The 24,342-nt window shown below is 36.4% G+C and overlaps 1 protein-coding gene across 2 annotated transcripts; it reads right to left on the reverse strand.

The window, feature by feature from the left end:
• Positions 1 to 3,567: 3,567 nt before the first annotated feature.
• IFI44 (interferon induced protein 44) lies at positions 3,568 to 22,061 on the reverse strand. 2 transcript variants are annotated; one of them, XM_081057141.1, is made up of 10 exons: positions 21,895 to 22,061; positions 21,183 to 21,643; positions 12,813 to 12,849; positions 12,046 to 12,241; positions 11,738 to 11,884; positions 7,585 to 7,756; positions 6,425 to 6,525; positions 4,766 to 4,940; positions 4,266 to 4,313; positions 3,568 to 3,878 (listed from the first exon to the last, which is right to left on the reverse strand). In XM_081057141.1, the coding sequence occupies exons 2-9, from the start codon at positions 21,631 to 21,633 to the stop codon at positions 4,288 to 4,290; spliced, it is 1,305 nt and encodes a 434-aa protein (XP_080913267.1). In that variant the 5' UTR covers positions 21,634 to 21,643; positions 21,895 to 22,061; the 3' UTR covers positions 3,568 to 3,878; positions 4,266 to 4,287. The 2 variants fall into 2 exon arrangements, with proteins under 2 accessions (XP_080913267.1, XP_080913268.1); XM_081057142.1 differs by lacking the exon at positions 4,266 to 4,313 and having other exon boundaries at positions 3,573 to 3,878.
• Between the last annotated feature and the right edge of the window lie 2,281 nt (positions 22,062 to 24,342).

The raw sequence follows: 24,342 nt of genomic DNA on the forward strand, positions 1-24,342 counted from the left end.
TTTATACTTTAAATATGTGTAGTTTATGGTATGTCAATTAAATCTCAATAAAGATGTAAAATAATCAAATTATTTTAATATGGATATTTTCATTACTAATGATATAGAACATCTTTCCTCTGTTACTGGAATTCGATTTGACACTGTTATTTGAATTTCCTTTTTCTATAGAGTGCCTTCTTAAGTCTTTCATCCATTTTCCTTTATAATTTATTTTTCTTCTATACCTGTCGGTAATGGGACCACACTACTTCTCACCAACAAAACAGCACTTACAGTCAGTCCTAATTGAGACACATGAGGTGAGTTACTATCAAATCCATGGTGTTCCTATCAGTATGTAAGGCAAATTCAGAGAGATTGAAATCTTTTCCTAAGTACCAATGCCTCCCTCTGCTGAGGTATAACATTGTGGTACTGAATCTGATACAATTGAATCTGACAAGATAAAAGAAAATTTCTGTTGGAGTTGTGTGATTGCATCATCAGTTTTCTCTTTATCCTTACGACCATATACCAAGAACCTCCCCAGTGGTGTTCCAACTTTATATTTACCCAATCAAGCCAGTCAGTCCTACATGTTCTTATCATCACCCTTTTACATCAACAGATATTTTAATTGCTCATTCCAGTTCTTAATCAAACTGCTACTATATGAATAATATAAAATTTGGTAGGTTCATATGATGTTATGACTCTTAGCTCATTTTTGTACACAGGCAACAGTGAAATGTATACTTTGATTTGATGAAATACAATCTAGGAAACTGAGTTTATTCTCATTGTGTGGTTCCAAGTCTCTAATAGTGTCCTCAGCCATCGCTATGCACAAAAGATAAGCAAAGTCAAGGTCTAGTATGTGTTTATTCTAGTTAAGACCCAGTTGAAGCCACCTGGGGCTCACAGAAAGGCTCCTACATTGTATACCTGCCATTCCTTGCCTTCAAGGAATCTTACCCAAAGTCATCTTTTGAAAAATATTTTTCCTTAGAGTTCAGCAGACTGTATTGCCACGTTAATAATTTCCATAAAGGAGTATGTCATGTTTCCACCCAATATTTATAGCTTAACAATATCCCTGTTTACTCATGTACCCAAGTACATACATCCAAGGAATGGACCATTGTTATCAGCCTTTTGCATTTTAACCCCTATGAGCCAGCACCTAGGTTTTACCTGGCGGTCATTAACATGGCCCATTTTAATTCTTCCACAGAATTCCCACACATTTCCATAATTTAATTATCCACAGCAGTATTCTTAATTGTAGATACCAATGAACATATGATTATAAATCCCTCTGACACTCGGAGAACTTGCCAATTCCATCACCAAGGCAATAGCTGCCTAAAGAATCACTTGATTCTTTAACCAAAGTAGTTTTAGACAATAAATTTCTCTTGATTATTTACCGAGGAGGCATATGTGTATTAGAAAACACTACCTGTTACACTTGGATAAATTCCTCTGGGGAAGTAGAAACTCAACTACATAAAATTAGAGAACAAGCCCATTGATTACAACAAACTTCACCTGGTGACTCCTAGTCTTTCAATCTATTTAGCTCATTACCTTTGTTTTGGCTCCTGGTTTAGGACCATTTTACAAAGTGGATTTATTATTATGGGGACAGAGCCCCAGAGAGCAGTTTCCAGGCTCTCGGCCTCACGTGGAAAGATGCTGGCTCGGGTAGTAGATGGCCGTCAGCTGTAGCCCTTGAGCCGTTGGCCGCTGATACAACTGTCGAAGCTGCGCTGGGGAGTGGAGTCAAGGAGAGAGTTGGTCAGTTGGCAGAAATGCGGACAGCAGGTCGCACATTATGTGAATCCGGCCTCCAGTGAGACTATAGTGGTATGACTCCCCTACCTATGTTTCTGTGTGTGTTCCTTTTTGGCCTCACCACATCCTGTGTTCTTGTGTGGGGAGCGGGAGCTGAGACCCCGCATGACACCCTGAGTGACAATTATTCTGCCTCCTTTTTCTTGTATAATCATTTTTAAACTCTGTACCAGCTGCCTATCAAATCTCTATAGAAACAATGCACCAAATAGGATGATGTTGCTCAACATTTTGAGATGATCTCTGATACTTACAAGATATAAAGTTTGAGTGGAAAATGCTTGAGAGTCCCCTTTTCTAACTTCCTTGTCACTCAAATGTGACCTTAAATGATTTCCAATCACTATGTACTTTTCCTTTGCTATGGGGTATGACAACCAGTACAGAAAACCTGACTCTTGATCAACAATGCTGTGGAGACAGAGCCAGGAGTGCAGTTTCCAGGCTCTCAGCCTCACGTGGAAAGGTGCTCACTCGGGTAGTAAATAGCCATCAACTGTGATTGGATGGCCATCAGCTGTGGCTAGTTGGCCGTCAGCTGTAACCAGTGAGCCACTGGCCACTAATATAACTGCTGTGGCTACGCTAGCAGTAAATGGGGCTAGAAAGAAGATGGTGGCTGGCAAGCGCAGATTGCAGTTAGCACGGCAGATTGCAGCTAGCAAGTGAGGTTGCTTGGCAGAGACAAGTGGATGGCGAGTTGCAGATCGTGTGGCTTCTGCTTCCTGTATCTCCAATCCAGCCTTCCAGCGAGACTATAGTGGTGTGACTCCCCTATCTATGGCTCCATTGGTGTTCCTTTTTGGCCTCACCATGTCCTGCGTTCTTATGTGGGGAGCGGGACCAGAGACCCTGCATGTCACCCTGCGTGACACATGCTTTCAAAGAAAGATCTTGATTAAAAGGGGAAAATGTGAAAATAAATAAAGAAAACCTTATTCAAAATGGATTATGGAAGCCACGGAAGAAGAGTTCTTATGTACTTACATATGTACTCTCAGCAATTTACATAACCAACACCTTCAGCTTTTACAATCAACAGGAAGAAAGATCCCCTCCCTTTTCGCCTCCATAATGACCAGCTGCCCATCCTCTTCCCCCAGTAATAGCTATCAGCCCACTACCAGCTAGCAATGAGAAACCACCACAACCTCTCCCAATTTCCTCCTAAAACTCAGTAAAAACTGGCCTCTTTTGTCTCGTCAGGCTTGCCTATGGTTTGTCATAGTTTGCATATCCTCTCTATTCCCAAATGAATTTAACTGCTGCTTGAATAATCTTTGTTGTTTAATTTTGAAAGAGAAAAATAGCTTGTCAATCCCTAGATTCAACCAGCTCTGAGGCCAGTTCAATTCAATCCCAGCCTTTTCCATGGTTTAATTACTTGATCCAATACTATAGTCCTGTTTTTTATTCATGAGTTTTGTTTCTTATAATTGAAATAGGTGTAATTGACAGAGTAATCAAACTATCATCCCTTTCAGTTTTAGTCTTATGGAACTCATTGATTGCTACATCCTGAAAGAGGGGTTTAGATATTAAACAATGACTTTAGGTTAAAGGAAGAATGCAACATTAATTGAGGGACCCAAAAAAAACAAAATCAGGTACTTTAGTAAAATAACATAACAAGGCAAAATTCGGATGACATGGGCGAAGATCAAAAGATGCTGACAAGTCATTAAAATAAACTTTTTCCCAAATCACTCACACACACACACACACGTTAGAGTCAGGTTTTATAAGAAGAAACTTTAATTTTTCACAAATACAGAACATAAATCAAAAAAATATGATTTTTTATAATATTTATATCCCTTTATTCCTAATCATTTATAGGTATTATAATTTTTTTGCGAATCTTCATCCTTGCCATAAATAAAATACACCCTTCATTTTCAGCTACTTCTCTTTATCCTGTGTTTTCTCATTTTTTAATTTTTGTTCTTCTATGATGTGATAAAAATTATTAATGTGTGAAGGGTTCACATAATCATTTTCTTCTCTTGCACACCTGGTAAGTTACTTGCTTCTGATATCTGTGAAATGAGAAACAAAATATTCTTAATGGATTATTTAAGGGACAGTAACCAGAAGGAAGGGAAACACTGGGCTACTGGAGGTCTAAGCTAATCTTGACTTTAAGTGCATGCACCATGAGGAGAGAAGAAATGGAGAAACCAAGATGGCGCAGTCAGGACAGCAAAGTTAGTAGTATGAGAGTATCCCAGTAGTTTGAATGAGAGACCTAGCGAGGATATGATATTCTAACTTGATTTTCCACAAACTAAAATAAGATTTGAGTATAAATTGAAACTTCTGTCTGATCTTTGATTGGAACAGTGCAACACATATTGTGCACAGGTTGGTAACAAAGAATACACATAATGCTAAAATCTGAGCCCATGAATATAAAAGGCACATACCTCATATCACTGACCACATGCATTAAAAGGGACTCAGAAGTGGGAGACCTGTCAAAACAGTTAAGTGAAAAAAGGCAAAAGTATAAGGTCCCAAGGAAGGGGCAAATAAACAAAGATCACATCTGATCAGGAATAATGCTAATCCAATCCAGTTCTAGGTACAAAGCAAAGAAGGACATATTGTTAGAAGAGGGCAAGGATACAGCTTGGGATATTCAAACAGTGGTAATGACAGAAGTGCATCATTCCAAAAAACTCATCTTAAGACGAGAGGGAAGAAATGTAGTGCAAATCCTCTAGGTTGTACCCTGGGTGGGGGTGGAGGTATCAGGAAATGTGAGGGGGAAAAAATGCATCCAGCCAATGGGTTAAATGGCAGGATTATTCATAGGGAAGCAACCCACAGAGACACACAGAATTGCTATGTACCCAATAGATCCAAACAGGAAGTAGCCACAAAACTGACACCTTCAAGTTTCTACACCACCAAATTCATCTACCTGTTTCCTCAAGAGGCAAATCCTCTAAGAAGTCATCTGCAGCCCACAGCATCTGTCTCAGTGCAGAGAGAATCAGAACGTCCTTTACAGGGTCCAGATCCCACTCCGAGGTGTAATTACTGACCACCAAGATGTCAGAAAGAGCAAATCCAAGTTTTCTGTGGACTTCCTCTAGCTGCAATGCAGAAATTAAAACCCAGAAATCATAAAATAGTAAAAAATACTATTTTATGTCAATATAAATTATGAAAGCCATAAGAAAAGGTAGGAGCTTGGCAGTATTTTTCCTGTTGGGAATAATGGTGATTGAGATCTGGCCCCATAAAGGGCTTTTTAAAATGCACTTCACAAGTCAAGTTCTAACGTCACTACTAATTTTCATTTAGAATACACATAGTAGATTCAATATCAATTAGAAATGAAGGTAACTAATAGTTCTATAAACTAGTTTGAAATGGAAGCATTTTTAACCCTTACACTAAGCCCATAATTTATCTTAGTTTCCTTTTAAAAATCATTCTTAGTATAAGTCGAGTTTACCAGAGTCATTTAATGCTAATGTTTAATTCTTGCTTAGATTAGTTTATGTGTGGAACCAGACTGCCTGGGTTCAATATGGGGCTCTGTGACTTCTTAGCCTTGTCAATAAACATTGGCAAATGCTTTCCTTTGTGTGCTTTTGTTTTTTCCATCTATAAAATATGGCAATGACAGGACCCAATTTATAAGGTTGTTATAAGTATTACATATAAAACTATACCACATCTTTAGTATTCAACAAATATTAGCTATCATTACATTCTCCCAACTGGTGTTCCCACCTCCAGGTTCCCTTTGACTCTAATCTATTCTGCTCACAGGTGGCAGATTAATTTTTGTGAAGCTTAATTTGGTCATATACTACTCTTTTAAAAACTTGCTAAGATTCCCCATCATGCACCTAATTAAGTAAAATCACCTCATGTGATAGTTACTTTCTTACTTTATCTTTCCCTACAAGGATACAGCACTCCACTAAACTGAACAGCCCCAAGTTTCCCAGACATGCTTCCTTTTCCTGCATGGATGTTTACTTATGCTATCCCCATGACCTGAATTCTTTCCCCTGTGTCTTTTCACTTCCTGAAATACTCCTCCTTGAAAGCCATTCCCAGTGCCACTCCAGTAATGAAATCTTCCCCCACCCTCTTTAGCACAATATTTTCCCCCTCTAAACTTTCAAACCATTTTATTTTTAGTTATTTCATGATATTTATTATACTCAATCATATCATGTTCTTTTGTCAATTTTTTCTCATCCTATTCCTCTATCCCCTCACGTCTACCTATAAATTTTTAAGCTTTTTAGTGCAGGAGAATTGTTTTAATTATCTGTATATCTAAATAGAGACTATCACCCTGGCCCAATCATTAAAGGTAATCAACAAATATTTGTTGAATCGAATTAAGTTGTGATAAATGGAATTATTTGTATCAATGTAAAGATAAATAAATATTTTGTTTTTAAAACTTAGGAAGTGAGTCTGGATTATCCAAGCAATTGTTTTAATTCTTCACCAACTCCATTGGTATCTATTTTTATTTTTATACAACATAATAGCATGTGATTATAGTGACATATTCCATAAAATGTGTTTACAAAAGGACATCATTCATTACCTTGAGCTTCACAGGCATACATCTGTATATGTCTATAAGGTCTCCTTTCCTAATCAGAGCCATGCTATCCACATGAGTCAGCAAAACCACATGTGCCATACCTATGCCAAACAGATAATAGATTGATTTTAATCATTATAGGCAGCATCAGTATTTTTCAGTTAATTAGCTATCAATTGTACAATAGGCTATTTATGGAACAATTTCAGAGATCTGGGAGGGTCCCCACACCCCACAAAAAATTACCCTGAATGATTCATTAGTACTTGGAATTTTTCTGACATAGGAAGTCCCTTTCATTTTCTTCTATGGTACGAAATCAGGCGTCATATGAAGCCACACCTTGGAAGAGATAACTAAAATGTATGCTACAATATTGCTGATTGATTTCATATCCTGTCCTACAGCTGTGTTTTTATGCAGACTAGAGAAAAGGCTGAAGGGCTCTATAAAAGGATGGGGAAGAAGTGGCCTCAAGAAGACATAGAATATGTCAAAATATCAAAAATAAACTGCTCTTATGTCACAATGTTAGCAGGCACCTCCCTGCATACCACCCATGCAAGGTTTTAAATTTCAGTAAGCAAGTAAGTCAATCACTCCCTGCTTCTAATTTAATCCAAGTTGTGATAAACCAGCTCTTTCCCGAACAGAATGGCTAATAAGGCCAAGAAAAGCCAGTGTGGGGCATCTTAATTCCCTTATCCAGTTTACCTTCTCCAAAGCCTTTGTGCTACCTCTCGTTAACAAACATTTTACTTCCCTGCCTCTTTTTCTTACCAAAATGTTCTTGTCCACTTTCTAATCCTTTAAGGTTCCAGAGTAAGTCTAAGGCTCTTGGGAAATAAATGCTTGCTAGGATGCAGCAGTAGCCCATAATGAGGGCTGTGCTAAATTCTTCATGTACTTTAATTTGTTTAATCCTTGCAATAATTCTCTTTTAGGTAGGTGCTATTATTATACTAATTTTATAGATTAGGAAACTGAGGCAAAGAGCACTGAAGTCACTTGTGAAAAGTCCTACAGCTCATCAGTGAATGAACCATGCTGATGGGCCAGGGAAGATTCAAATATGAAATTTTTTAAGTTCTTTATCCTGTTCAAAAATCATTCTACAATATAATCAATTACCCTTCTAAGTAAAGTGGAATGAGACTCACCACACTTTATCATCTCTCTTCGAATTCTTTTGATCTTTGTCACCATCTCACTAGATAGATCTTCAACAGAGTTGGCGTCAAATACCATTGCCACACAATGGATTCTGTCCTCCAGCAATGGGAGGTCATTCCAGTTACCATGACCTGGTGTAATTGGTTTCGTGAAATTAAACTGTAAGGCAAAAATAAATGGATGTTTTAATTCAATGAATATTTATGAGCATATACTATATACTCAGTACTGAGCATATACTATATACTCAGTACTTTGCATGTGAATAAAACAGTGAACAAAACAAAAAATCTCTGATAATAGGAGGCTAACAATCTGGTAGAGAAAACAGTCATTATGCAAGTAGCTAGCAGTCCTTTCATGTAGCCAGGAAAAGCTCCTGTGAGGAAGAGACGTGTAATATGAAGCTAAAAGAAATAGAGGTGTTAATCTAAATAAAAAAATAAGAATATGGCAGAAAGTGTTCTAGATAGAAGAAGCAAGGTGGGCAAAAGTGGACATGAGAGCATTTAGAAAGAAATCTGGTATCATCAGGCAGAATCCTAAGCAGGGAAGTGGTTCAAAATGAGATGCATTTACTCTTAAACTACCAGTCCCTCTGCTGGGCATCTGTCACAGATATACTGGCAAACATGCAAAATGATGTATGTATAGGCTATTAATTTCAGGGTTTTTTGTAGCAGCAAAATTCTGATACATCAATAACATATAGTATTCTATTACATCTCTAAAAAAGAGGGAACCACAAATCTATAAGTATTTTTTTTATATATTAAAAAGGGAAGTAAATCAAAAAATTTTTAAATGGTTACTTACAGAGAGTGGAGAAATGTATTTGAAGGGGCAGAGAGGGAAGATGGATTCTTTGGATATACCTTATTTTATAGATTTGACTTTAAAACTGTATAAATTATAAACATAAATATAAAGCTAAATTAAGTTTAAAAAGCAATCCCTAAATTGAAGTAAACAAGTGAATTTTTGCATCAAATTGGGGTCATAACTACACAGAGAGAAACTATGTCTGATTGACTTTAAAACACAGTAATTTGTGTACTCCTACTATATGATAAATCCTAAAAACAATATAAAAATTCAGCTAAAATTTAAAAATTGTTTCTAATTTTGATTGCGATTATGTTCTATTGACATTAAATGTAATTATGATTAGATTTTTCATAGTAGCGTTAGAGATTTTATTCTGAGACTATAGTGAATATTATGTGAGATAAAGCAAATGAGTTGTGACATGATATTCTATCATCTCTGGTGTCCTTGAGACTAGAGATTCTCTGTTTGCATAAAGCAGAGACAGATGCAAGAAAGAAGAGATTAAGTAAAAACTGTTTAGTCCTGAATTTGAATGACAAGTTTCTATATTAATTTTTAATGTATTTTTTCATAAAAAAATATATTTCTAGCTCTGTCCATTAAAAAAAAAAAAAGCACCAGTGATCAACCAAGTAGCAATGAACAATTCTAATGACCCAGACTAAGGCTTCTTAAAGATATAACTGATTCAAAGTCTGGGTTGTAAATATACAAGATGTGATTTGGATATGTAGTTACATAAGAAATCAGGAATATAGCAGATTTTTAGATGCATTGTCAAAAGGACTCAGGATCAAAATTTCAGAGCCTCCCACTGGTCAAAGATACTACACTTGACATCAGTATAGAGAAAAACTATACAGTACACTGAAACACATCTAATATGTTCAACTCATGAGTTCCTAACAATAATGAAATAATCACTGGTCAATATTGGTAGATGCAAAGAAACCAACTTATAGTTTCAAAAGCTTGTAAAAATAAATCAAGGAGAGAACCTGCCTCTTCTATATTAACTATTCCACTAATAATCAAATGGTAGATAAAGGGAAGTTTCTCTTTCACACACGAAATGAAGAAGAAATGACAGAGGCAGAATATCATTATTTCCACACCCTAATAAATAAAGGGATCTAAGCATTGGATGTTAATGAACACCAATATTTGAAAAGTGAGAAAACTCAAAATTGTGTATCTCTTATGAAAACACACAACACTGTCTATGAAGTAGACTTGAATCTGAACTTGTCTCTAGATTCATCTATCAGTTTTCAGGATGCATAGGAAACTATGGAAAACTACATCAAAGGGTGGAAACAGCAAAGTTCGAACTATGAGCAATTGTACAGAACAAGCAAACAGATTTCTTAAAAAATAAACTGCAAGTAAAAATAACAAAAGAGATGGAAGTTAAAAGAGGCTGAATAAATTTTTTAAATCATTTTCCAAAAACCTGCTTTAAAAGGTGCATGACACAAGAAAATTAGAAATTTGGACATTGGGTAATATTTGATAAATTAAGGAACAATTAAGGAATAATTTCAGTGTGATAAGGTACTATGGTTATGTTTAATAAAAGATACACAGTCCATATATATATGCTTAATAAAATATATACTAGTCCATATCTTTTGTATCTTGATGATTCTCAAGATATTATATTCATTAATGGGTAAAATATTATGATTTCTTAAATTTGTTTCCAAATAATATAGGAGAAGAGAAAGTGGGTAGACATGCAAGAAACAAAAATGGCTATGAGTCAGAAATTCTTGAAGCTGAGCAAATGGAAATTCATTGAATTGTTTTGTCTACTTTTGATTAAGTTTAAAATTTGCTATAATAAAGTTTTTTGTGGAAAAAAATAATATTTAAAAATAAACTTAACTACTCCTACAAGATAGCTCTATGCTAAAGAATAAAAGAAACTTGCATGAATATAAAAATAAAATAACCTGTGTTTCTGGATAGGAACACTGGATAGGTAAAGATATAAATCAACTTTCAATATAAAATTTTCATGTAATTTCAATTAAAACACCAACAAATAGAATACAAACAATCATATAAAACACAGGCAACCTCACTTGGGAAAACATACATATGAAAATGGTCAAGAAAAACAAATGTAAGAAATGAATACTGACAATTACTTGTCCAATGAGTTATCAAGACATAATTGATTGCTATTGTAATTAAAACAATTAAACAATATGGTAATGAATGAACAATATGGTAATGAAAATCGTTAAGAAATTGATAAATATATCAATAGAACAAACTAGAGAATACAGAAACTAATCCCTATATTTGGTAGGGGAAAGATGCAAAAGGCATTCAATGAAAGATGTTGCATAACTATTCATTTGGAACAAGGTAAATTAATGAAAAACTCAAGATCTAAATATTTACGAAAAGCATTCAAAAGTTGAAAAAAAAACAGACAGACTAAAATGGCTATTCTCTTTAATCTCCCATTTCCTCTTGCCTAGAACATAAACAGTGCTCAGTGTGAATATCTTGAGAGCATATGTTTGAAAGCCACATGTCATAGTCAGCTTGGGCTGCTACTATAACAAATTACAATACTGGGTGGCTTAAACAACAGACATTTGTTTCTCATAGTTCTAGATGTTAGGAAGTCCAAGATCAAGGTGCTGGCAGATTAGGTGTCTGGTAAGAGCCCTCTTCTAGTGTTTAGACAGCTACCTTCTTACTGTGTGTTATGGCTGAGAGAAAGATCATCTTTCTTGTGTCTCTTCTTATAAGGACACTAATCCCGTTCATGAGGACTCCACCCTCATGACCTAATCACCTCCCAAAGGCCCCACCTCCAAATATCTTCACATTGTCAATTAGGCTTCATATATGAATTTTTGAAGGATGCAAACACTTAATCCATAGCACCTCATGCTGAGGATCTCAGAACAGAAAGTCAGAAGGACCCTTAAAATTAATAACCTCAGAGAGTTGCCACATTAGCCAAAATTTGCCTACCTCCAGACTTCCTGTTACATAAGAAAAATTACTTATGTAAATACATTTATGTAGTTGGAGTTCTGTTTCACATAGCCAAAAGCAATTGAATGTGTAACAACATGCAGAGTTGTTACGTCAGCTATGACAGAAGAAACTTTAGATGTTTTAATTATTTGTGAAATAAATATCAAGAAGGAACAAAGGCTCTTGAACAAGCATAGTTTAAGAAAATCAATGTTGATTCATTATACTAGAGTCTGCTGTCATAAAGAGCAAAAGTTAGCATTTAAAATATCAATTATAATTTCTGAATAATTAGCCAAATCACACCTGGTATCTGTCAGAAATGTGGCCTTTTAAGATGTAGAGTATGTCACCCATGCACATTCCTTCTTCCTCATCCAGCCCCATTGAGTCACACAGAATAAATGGAAGGGACTTGCCATCCTTCCCATCCTTAATGGAATATGTCCTGTACTGCAGAGATGAAAAAAAAAAGCCACTTTAAGAGTTAATTTAAAAAAACACCTATACATTGAGATGAAGTCTACATAATGAAGTTGATCAGAAAAAAATCTTTTCAAATCTAATGAACTTGAACAAAGAAGCTAAGTCTGAGTGACCTAGAATGAACTCACCTGCTCAGTTATCCCAGTTGTATCAGAGCCCACCAAAGCGTGGTGGGTTACATGGCCTCGGAAAACAGACTTGACAGAGTTGAAAAAGCTAGACTTCCCAGCTCCAATTGGACCCAGGAGCAGAATTCGTATTTGGTGAACTAGTTCTCTATATGGTTTGTAAGTTCTTAAGGCAGACAATAAGCTCTCCCGGAGCCTGTTTAGACAAGACAATTTTAACAGTTGACTAAGGTTAGATCACAAGATCTTATCATGATTTTTTCTTGAATTCATTTTCTTTTCTGATACATTATTATTTTTTTTTGATTAGCAACTTGCCTTCTTATATAAAAAAGACATGAAAGTATTCTACCTCAAATCCTATTATAAAAGAAGGAAAAGCAAAAATTATACCTTTTAACTAGGGTTTCCAGGCAGGAATTCCCACCCGTTCTCAGGAATTTTTTTCTCTTTCCCAACCACCCCTGCCCTACAAGTGGATGAAACGTAACTGCAAGAATTCTAAGCAAAAATATAGACATACAGTCAAATAATTATTTTCCTGCAAGTATATAAAAACATTAGAAATGTCTTCCCTCTAGTCAGTGTTCTTTTTGTTTGAACATTATTATTACCAAATAGTTTTATGTTTATAGAAATATAGCTTGTTCTTGATGATCCACAAGTTACCTGTCATAATTTGTGCTACCAATTTTATTGACAGAACCTACAATAGAATAAGTCTAAATTATGAACAGAATAATAGAACATTAAAAACATTGACTTACACAGTGACCCCTTGTATCTTCCTTGTGTCCAATAGATCTAGGGAAAAATCAAAGAATAATGAAGATTATAAGTTGCTGAATGATTGGCTGACTGAATGAATGTCAGTGACTGAATTCACTAGGAAAAGACACTAAAATAGCCTTTCTCTGAGAACAGTGCAGTGTAGTGAAAAGCACGTGGAGAAAATTATGACAAATATCCTAGCATCACCTCATTTGAAGAGGTTACAGCTAGAGGCATTGTGAACACCGCAAAACTGTGATGTTAGCAGATCTTTCTCACCCAATTACTCAGCAGTACTGTGTGGCTCACTCTTACATGGGAGATGAGGGCTGAGGTCCTTTCTGATTCAGAGAAGTAAGACCTAGATGTATGCACAGGTAAGGAAAGACTGGAAATTCTGAGACATTTTCTCTTCCATGGTCCAAAAGGTCTGAAAAGGGGTCATGTGCACAGACACAAATGAGAAACACACAGACATCAGATTTTCTCCAAAATCTACTATCAACAATTGGGGCTCCTAGAACTTATAGTCCAACTGACTTTATTCCTGACTCCACAAGAGTATGTAGGACCTACCCAATCAGAGAACAGTGAGTGATTCAGGGGTGAGCTGAGTACTTCATTTTGACCAATGAGATTCAGGCCCAGAATTCTTTTGTTGCTTGGGAAAGGAGACTCTTTCATTGTGGATTTAAAATTGAAAGAATTAGGTGTAGTAATACTGGCAATTCTCTAAAAAAGAAGAATATTGTGTGGAACATTTATAATTATGGCTACGTGTATAGTTAAAAAGAAAACCTCTTTAAATTACCAAAAGTAGTGAAGATTGTATTCAATGACTACAATATAATAAACCTAGAAAACAACAAGTGTAATCAGACAAAAAAGCAAACTCTTGAAATTTTCAAAAGCATTCTCTCAACTTTAACATCCAAGAGGAAAAACCAACAATAGAAAAACACAATTGCAATAATATATGGAAAATAATGCAAGCAATTTTTATATCAACTTAGTGATAAAAGTACATTTCAATAACCACAAAAAAGAAGTAAAGTTTTGAATATAGAAAATAGAAACAGAAAATTAAGGGTACAAATCTTAGAAATATATAAAAAAAAGGAATTAACAAAAAAACAAAGACAAATTTTATAAACAAAAAATAAAAAATTAATATAGTAATTAGCTACACACAATGGGATTTATAGATGATGTAATACAGAATTGTACACCTGAAATTATGTAATTTCATTAACAATTGTCACCCCAATAAATTTAAAATATATACATAGTAATTAGCTTAAATATAAAATAAATAAAGAGCTAACTAGTCTAATCAAAGACAGAAATTCACAAAATGTCATACCACTCACATATCAGATTGACTACCGATTATAAAACAAATAATACATAGTGTTGGAGAAGATTTAAAGTTATAGAAACTCACAGTATTTGTGGTGGTGGGCATTGGTACAACTATACTGGAAAGTTTTGTCAGTATCTACTGAAGCTGAACATACACATACCCTATAACCCAGCAATTTCATGCTTATATTATTTGAAAACATGTATATATGTAAAGCAAAGGATATGTACAAGAACACTTATAGCAGTATTATTTGTGATCTTCCCAAACTGGAAAACCCAAATATCTACCAAAAATGATATGATTTAAAAAAAAAAGTGTGATAGAATCATTACAGTGGAGTACTATATGAAAATGAAAATGAACAAATTATTCCTATAGATAATAATATGGATGAATCATTAGGGAGGTAGGAGCTAACCTGTTCTACATTCATTCACTGTACCAAGTAACATTCTTAGGGAAAAAAACACTAGTGACTTCGTCCAATTTCCTTAAAAATATGTTAATAATTTTATCTCCTGGTAAATAGATCAATTATATTTGCTACAAGGAAAGTATTTATCACTTCAAATCCTTAACAGGATGTACTTGACTGAGAATTACTTACAATAAGTAAATCCAGGTAATACAGCTTTATGAGTTATGTTTACCTGGAAAATATCATGTAAACTGAATGTCTTAAGTTTGCTCAGGCTGCCATACAAATACCAAGGACTGAATGGCTGAAGTAATAAATGTATTTCTTGCAGTTCTGGAGGCTGAAAAGCCCAAGATCAAGATACTGACAAGGTACTGTATTTTGCCATGTATAATGTACTTTTTTTACCCAAATTTGTGAGGGAAAAATAAGGATGTGCCTTATACATGGGTAGTACTAATTGATATCTACATAAATATTTTTAATTCTTTTATTTATGTTTCTGAGTTAAAAGTTTAACTCTAGAAATAAATAATGATATTCACATGAAAAATAACACCCTGGAATACGATAATCAGTTTTGTTGAACTTACGAGTTCTTGGCCTTCTATAATGCATAAGTATCGTAAATTTGTTACCGGTACATAAAATTTCTTGTGCTTTGTATCTGTTCTTGTGTTTTGTAATTATTTGTTACATAAAATTTCTTGTACCATAATATGTTAGAAAATAAATGCTAAAATTCCTTTATAATACGAAAAACAAGTACCTAAATATAAACAAATAAAAATTTGAATTAAAAAATTAAAAGATTTTTTTTCCCCTGAAAGTTTGGGTCAAAAACGTGGGTTTGCATTATACACAGCAAAATAAGGTAGATTTCATTCTAAGTTCTCTTCCTTGGCTTTTGGATGACTGCCATTTATTGACCTCTTTTTGTGTGTGCGTCAGGTGAGAGAAAGAGATCTCCTGTGTCCCTTCCCATATGGATACTGATTCTATCAAATGAGGTCCCACTCTTATGACCATATTTAATCTCAGTTACTTCCTCTGAGACCTTCATCTCCAAGTATAGTCACATTGGGGATTAAGGCATCAATATATGGATTTTGGGAGAATGCAATTCAGTTCATAGCATTGGCATGTAAATGTTTGATAACCTAAGTACTATCCAATATGTAAGGTGGCCCATGAACTTCAATTAAAAACTCAGCCTGTTGTTCTTAGCCAGAAAGCATATGTCTAATATGGGAAGGAAGGATCTGGGAGCCACACAGAATATCTTGGTATTCATTCTGTCTTTTCTGAGTATTGTTATTGCCTTTATCCCTGAAATTATTAGTAAAACTTGATACTGGTAAAATATCTGATTTTTAGGGGTCTCATTTTATAATCCAATCCCTTGTAACAGCTCAATCTCTCAAACACAATACTGAATGAAATAGGATAGACAAAAAAGAGCACATACTGTATTATGATTCTATTTATATAAAATTCAAAAATAAGAAGCATGAATTAATGTTGATATGAGACAGAATATAGTAACTTTGATTGGTAATAACTGAGAAGAGTCATAAAGGAGTCTTCTGAAATGATGGTGATAATCTAGTCCTTTATTCAAGTAGTGATTACATGAATGTGTCCAATTTGTAAAAGTTTGCCAATTGGTACACTTATCAGTTGTGCATTTCTCTGTTTATATGTTACACTTCAATAGAAAGTTTACTTAAGTGACACAGGATAGTCAGCATCATAATATATCCAAGTAAATTTACCAGACTTCAACAAAAGTTTTTAAAATTATTTGGGCAGCCAGGAAGAAAGATCAAGTCACTCAAAGGGAAAGGGAAACAACAAAAAAATAAATAAATAGTTGAGATCCAAGTTGGCAATGTAAATAAACTCTATGCCTGCTTCCTTCTGTGAACACATTAAAATTATGAAAAATTATAAAACAATCAACCGGGAGAATCATTCAAAGTCTAGCTGAACAGAAGTTTTAAAACTAAGGATATAGAGAAAAAAACACATCCAGACTGGTAGGAGAGGTGGAGAAGTAAAACAGGTCCCAAAACTCTGTGTGGCAGCTAAGGATCAGGAGGAATATCTCAGCCACGGAGGTTCTCCCTGGAAAAGTGAGAGACCCTAGCCCCACAACCAGCTCACCAGTCTCAAGTACTTGTGCTGGGAAGAGGAACCCCCATAACATCTGGCTGTGGAAAACAGTGGAGATTCTGACCCCTGGGTAAGATGGAAGGCTGCGGGAAACACCAGTGTCCTCTTAAAGGGCTCATACACAGACTCACTCACTTGCAGGTACTCACCCTGGGCACTGGTGAAGGGACAGTGAATCAGCAGGGCAGCAGTGTCATACAAGAGGCATACTGAGATGTGTGGCATCAGGGCAAGGGCTGGAGGACTGTCGCCATTTTCCCTGTCTCCTGTGCAGCCTGCAGGCAGATGCCATCTTTCCTGTGTTGAATCCTCCCACACCGGGCTAAATCTATATCTTATTGGTCTGGTGAGCTCCACTTACTCCATTCTGCTGACTCATTAAGGCCCTGCCCCACCCAACTCCCATAACACCTAAGGCACTGTTGAGAAGCCAGTACTACCCATGTTTCACTCTTTCTTTGAAAACTATCAGAGTCCCTGGGCCCCAGATGGGCAGTGACTGGCCTCAGTGTGCTCAGAGACTTTTGTTGAGTAGCTCCAGTCTCAGGACTGGCACCAAACCAAAATCTACATTAACCTGGTGATCACAACTCTTCCTGCTCTGGTGACTCCCTAAGACCCTGCCTCACCCAACTTGTGTAACACATGAGACTTTATTAGTGGTTGAGCCTTAAGAGGGTCAGGAGGTGGTAGCAGGCCTCAATGTGTCCTGACTTCTTGCAGAGCTACCCAGGCCCAATATTGTTGGCAGATGTCCTCAGTTCACAGTGTGGCCTCTCACACATGCTTCTGGGGTTAGCACAGGCATCAAACAACAACAGATCACTTTGTACCTCCTACCAGGTAATCCCCAGCCAGTCAAATGCACTGGGCTTGCACCGGAACCCCTTGCAAAAGGTCCCAGAACCAACATACTTGGAATCTGGCTTCAGACCACAGCTAAGCACTATGCAATTAGCCCCACAAGTGACACATAAAAAGGATAGTCCAAACAGGCACCAGGGCCCACTGGGATAAATCCCACTTACTGGGGTAAGACCCCCCCGCAACAGCAGCCCATAAACTGTGGACATGGCCAAACCCCACAGCCAACCAACCTGAGGGTCAATCCTACTATGTACCAATAGCAATCAGGCTCAACTATAACAGGAGGGCACACACAACAGACAGTCCTTGAGCAGGTGACCAGAGAGACTTTCTGCACAGCAAAAGAAACCATCAACAAAATAAAGAGGCAACCAACTGAATGGGAGAAGATATTTGCAAACAGTTCCTCCGATAAGGGTCTAATATCCAAAATATACAAGGAACTCATGAAACTCAACAACAAAAAAACAAACAACCCAATTGAAAAATAGGCAGAGAACCTGAAGAGACATTTCTCCAAAGAGGACTTACAAATGGCAAATAGACATATGAAAAAATGCTCAACATCACTAATCATCAGAGAAATGCAAATAAAAACCACAATGAGATATCACCTCACCCCAGTCAGAATGGCTTTCATCAACAAGACAAATAGTAACAAATGTTGGAGAGGCTGTGGAGAAAAAGGAACCCTCATACACTGTTGGTGGGAATGCAGACTGGTGCAGCCTCTGTGGAAGGTCGTGTGGAGGTTCCTCAAAAAATTACGAGTAGAATTACCATATGACCCAGCAATCCCTCTCCTGGGTATCTACCCAAAGAGTTTGAAATCATTTATACATAAAGACATGTGTGCTCCAATGTTCATTGCAGCTTTGTTTACGGTGGCCAAGACATGGAAACAACCAAAATGTCCTTCGATAGATGAATGGATAAAGAAGTTGTGGTATATATACACAATGGAATACTATTCGGCATTAAGGAAAGATGATATAGGAACATTTTGACAACATGGATGGATCTTGAGAGTATAATGCTAAGCGAAATAAGTCAGACAGAAAAAGCAGAGAACCCTATGATTTCACTGATATGTGGTATATAAACCAAAAACAACAAAAGAACAAGACAAACAAATGAGAAACAAAAACTCATAGACACAGACAATAGTTTAGTGGTTACCAGAAGGTAAGGGGTGTGGGGGGAGGGAGATGAGTGTAAGGGGGATCAAATATATGGTGATGGAAGGAGAACTGACTCTGGGTAATGAACACACAATGGGATTTATAGATGATGTAATACAGAATTGTACACCTGAAATTATGTAATTTCATTAACAATTGTCACCCCAATGAATTTTTTAAAAAGTAGTTATGGGGATGTATAGTATAGCATAAGGAATATAGTCAATAATATTGTAATAACTATGTATGTTGTCAGATGGGTACTAGATTTCTTGGGGTGATAGATGGGAGAGTGTTGGAGAGCAGGGTGAAAAAGGTGAAGGGATTAAGAAGTACAAATCAGTAGTTACAAACTAGTCATGGGGATGTAAAGCATAGGAAGTATAGTCAACAATATGATAATATGGGTACCAGACTAATCAGGGGATCACCTCTTAAATTATACTAATTTCTAACCCCTCTGCTGTATGCCTGAAATTAATCTAAAATAACTGAATGTCAACTGTAATTTAAAAAATTTAAAAAGTAGGGGGGAAGGTGAAGGGGAATAAGAGGTCCAAATTTCCAGGTATAAAACAATTAGGTTATGGGAATGTAATATACAGCATAGGGAATATAGTCAATAATATTGCCATAGTATAGTACAGTCAGATGGTTGCTGGACTTATAATAATGATCACTTCTTTAGGTATGTAAATGTTGAGTAACTATCATGTACTCCTGAAATTAATATAATATTGTATGTTAGCTATATTTTTAATAAATTGTTTAAAAATAAATAAACAAATCTGGTCTTAGATTTTCCACGGCAACATCAATGCTGTGGAAACTTATCCCTGAAACAAAAGGTGATCAAACAATGATGTACTCTGATAGCAATTCAAGTATAAAGACTATATATATTAATAGTTAGTTTGGAACACGCAAATCCTCAAGGAATATTATTCCCTGGAGCCCCTCTTTTAAATGAATAGATAAATATTTCACAGAAGAAATGTTAATGGCCACGATACATAGACTTGTTAGTTATCAGGGATAAGCAAAAAAGAGAGAAGAAAGAGAGAATCTTTTGACCATGAATTGGCAAATATTCTAAAGTTTGATAACATCAAAGATTGGCAAGGACATGGGGAAATGGGCATTCTACAACACTCTTGGGGATAGTGTAGACACCTGAAGCTTTTGAAAGGTGTCCATAGAAATGCAAATGTACATAACCCTTAAACAGCAATTCCACATCCACGAAGTTACCCTAAAAGAGTATTTTTGTGCACAGTTATATGCATAAAGATATTACAGGGACATTGTTTATAACAGCAAATGTTGAAAACAATTTAAATGTTCTTTAGTGAAAAGCAAGTGAATGAATTTTGGTCTTTTGAGGTCTGACAATGAAGTTTGTGAATTTATTGCAATGATATTGCTAATCTTTTTTGATATGAGAGGGATTATTCATTATGAATTTGTACCAACTGGACAAACAGTTAATCAAGTTTACTACTTGGAAGTGCTGAAAACGCTGCATGAAAAAGTTAGATGACCTGAAATTTTCACCAACAATTCATGGCTCTTGCATCACGACAGTGCACCAGCTCACACGGCACTGTCTGTGAGGGAGTTTTTAGCCAGTAAACAAATAACTGTACTGGAACATCCTCCCTACTCACCTGATCTGGACCCAATGACTTCTTTCTTTACCCGAAGATAAAGGAAATAGTGAAAGGAAGACATTTTGATGACATTCAGGACATCAGGGATAATACGACAACAGCTCTGATGGCCATTCCAGAAAAAGTTCCAAAATTGTTTTGAAGGGTGGACTAGGCACTGGCATCAGTGCATAGCTTCCCAAGGAGAGAACTTCGAAGGTGACCTTAGTGATATTCAGCAATGAGGTATGTAGCACTTTTCCTAGAATGAGTTTGTGAACTTAATTGTCAGACCTCATATTATGAAATAGAATCAGAAAGAATCCAGTACCAATCAAGAGTTCAAGCTCTGATTTTTTTTCAAGAGAGTCACTCAATCTTTATGTTCCTCCCGTGTCTCTCTCTCTCTCTCTCTCTCTCTCTCTCTCTCTCTCTCTCTCTCTCTCTCTCTCTTTCTCTCTCTCCCCTCCTTCCACATTGCCTCTTCCTCCCCAACCCTTTACCCCACAAAAACACACTCCAAAAAACACTGTATGTGCTACTTTTGACCATGGTTGTATTATACCAAACAATTTGTGGCCAGGTTTCAGTCTGAGTCACCTGGAGATAAAAGAAGTGAAAAGGCCCTTTTTCCTTAAAGAGATGGGCCAGCTTAAACTCTCCAAATATGCAGGAGAAAACTTTGTAAAAGGTTATCTGGTTAAACTTACCTTCACATCGAAAAATTTCACATTCTTGGAAGGAAATATTGTGGCATTCAGGTAGGTTTAATTTTTTAATTATTTTTAAGTTCATAGTCACTGTTTGATCCCGTAGATTTATGTAGAATTCCAAATTCTTAGATCTACGCATATTTTCACCAAACAATTCAACTGGTTTATATGGTCCTATGTTACATCCTGAAACTTTAGTCTCTTGAAAGGCAAACAGCAGGATGGAAACTGGCGTTTCTCTCTGGTAATTCTCCGACACACATGCCCCAATAACATGATCACCATAAATCACTATTAGAATAGGGCCTTGATTACAGCATATCTCAAACAAATTGCTAGGAGAGAATTCATGGACACTAGCCTTATAGAGAAGGCTAAACTTCTTTCCTCCCAAACAGATCTGCAGTTTCTTTTCTTGCATCCATGTCAAAGAAGTTGTCATTGCCATATTTCTCAACCTAGTGAAAATCAAATATATTTTCCATAAATATTGAAAAACAGGTATATACTGTCACAAAACTTGTATTTATGTCTCTTATTTACATAAGGGAGTAAATAGAGGGTAAATAGCAAGAAAAATTATTAACCAGTTGTTCATTCTAAATAATTATTTTTAAAGATTTTTTTAAACACACACACACACACACACACACACACACACCATTGTTTGTAAGTGGCTAGGAAAAGTGGAAAGCAGAAAGTCATTTACCTGTTTGTAGAATCTGTACGAGGGCTGAAGCTGAGGGTAGCTGCTCTATCTAGACAGCTAGGCAGGCATAAAATGATAGCAGAAAATTCTTCAGCAACCTCAAGTCTTCAGAAAAGGAAGAAAAGGAAACTCAGAAAAGGAAACTGAAACTCAGCGTGACCCAGCCCAGTTGACAGTGTGCCAACTTCCCTCTGTGAGGTAACATAAATGGATCAAGTTCATTTTAGATAATAAAGTCATATAAAAACAATATTGGGAGAATTATAGTCAGATGGAAATAAAACCTAAAAAGTCATTATATTTTTAAGTAATTTTTAAAGTCTTTTTTTTAAAGAAAATTAAATCAATTCCTGTACAAAACATACAAAAAGTGATGTCTATTCTAACTCCAGAACATGTCTCAGACTCATCCACTTCCCTTGATTTCTGCTATCAATTTACTCTAAACAAACATACATCCTTGTGTAAATTGCGATAATAGTCTCCTAATGGGTTTCTTTGCTTTTCTGCTTCCCCTTCCCCCCCTCCCCCCCCCAATCCATTTTCTTTAGCACAGCCAGAATCAACTTTGTTTGTAAAATGTGTACTAAATCATGTCAATCTCTCACTAAAAAACCCTCTAACTTCACATGGTTGGGTATCACAAACTTGTGTCCTACAGGCTGAACACAGCATGCAGAACTGTTTTGTAGGGCCAACACAATTCCTTTTTTTTTATGTGTTTAATTTTAAATGTGGATGCTTTAACATCATTGAGTATCCACGCTCCAGTTCCTCATTGTCCTCACAAATCCCCTATTCCTGGTTCTGGATAAATTTAAATTACCTGCCTGGCCCAGAAAGGAATTTAAGTTTTTAGCCTATTGAAAACCAACAGCAACATCAAATTAAAATGTTCTAAGCAGCTTTTGGGTATTATTGACTTATCTAAAAAAATACCAGAAGTTATTATATGTTTATTATTTGCCAGGCACTTTTAAGTGTATTTCACTTATTCGTTTCAATAAACTTAGGAGAAAGATATTAATATTAGCTCTAGTTTTCAGATAAATAAACAGAATTTTGCAGGGAAATAATTTGTCAAAAGTCATTCTGCTGTTGAATGGCAGAGCCAATACTTGAACTATAATCTAAGACGGATGATGGTTTCTCAGGTACATACATTTGTTAAAACTGATCAAATTATACACTTTCAACATGTGCAATTAAATATCTCAATTATACCTTACTAGAACTGTTTAAAAAAAAAAAGTCTACGTTTTCCAAAGAATATATTGTTACCGAACTCAGGTTCAGCGCCACTTGCCGAAGAGTCCAAAATACAAGAGGGAGAAGGGTTGGTGAGGAGAAAAAGCGTCCTTTATTCTAGCTGCTGGCAGCTAGGGAAGATGGCAGACTCATGTCTAAAAAAACCACCTTCCAACATTATTGATTACAGTCCCCAAAATGACTTTTGTATCCCCATGGCAATCTTGTGGTTATCGACTGTGCTTTCTAATCCCTTCACCTTCCCCTGAGGGGGTGTTGTCAAAAGACAGATGATGTAAAAGACAGATGATGTCTCAGGTACATACATTTTTTAAAACTGATGAAATTATACACTTTCAACATGTGCAAGAGGGATTGTGTGAGGGATATAAATGATAAATGTCTAACTATTACACTGTTTTGTGCACCTGAAACTAATTTTAAAAATGTTAAAAAACAACAGTGAAGTTTGCCGAATCAGTAGACTCTTCATTTCACGAACGATTTAGCAATACAGTCTTTATAAATTAAGGAATGTACATTTTTTTAGATATAATGCTATTGCACACTTAACAGACTATAGTATAGTGTAAATATAACTTTTATATACCTTGAAAACATGATGTTTTATATATGCTGGGAAACCAAAAAAAAAAAAAAATGTTAAAAAACAAACAAACAGGATACTGAAAAAAATGGCGGCGTGAGGTGAGCCTCTGTAACGCTCCCCTGGAATTTACAACGAATCGGACAACAATAACTCCACAAAGGACTCCTTGCACAGCAGACAGGCAAGACGAAGAGGCCGACTACTGAATTCACCTCCAGGTGGGTGAATCGCGCGAGCGGGGGAGGAGGGAGAGGAGAAGTGCAGAGACGGAGCCGCGCGGGCGCAGGACACAGACCTAGCTCAGTGCTCAGAGCCCGCTGCTCCCGGAACTACCGCCGCTGCGGGAGAGGGAAGGACTCTGACTGCTAGGGCTCCGCTCACGGCCCGCAGGGCTGAGGGGGCAGCATACAAAACCGCTGAACCCAACGCTCGCTCACGGCAGACCTCGGAGCAAAGACTGAGGGAAGAGGGCTGAAATCGGTGGTTTAAGCCCTCACTGCCGAGCGGAGAACGGAAGCCTTAGGCACGGAGACTAGCCGCCCCCTCCCTACCCTCCCAGAGCTCGCCCCGCCCCCACCTGCCCCGTGCTA

This window comes from Rhinolophus hipposideros (genome assembly GCF_964194185.1).
Source record: "Rhinolophus hipposideros genome assembly, chromosome: 8".
NCBI classification, from domain to species: domain Eukaryota; kingdom Metazoa; phylum Chordata; class Mammalia; order Chiroptera; family Rhinolophidae; genus Rhinolophus; species Rhinolophus hipposideros.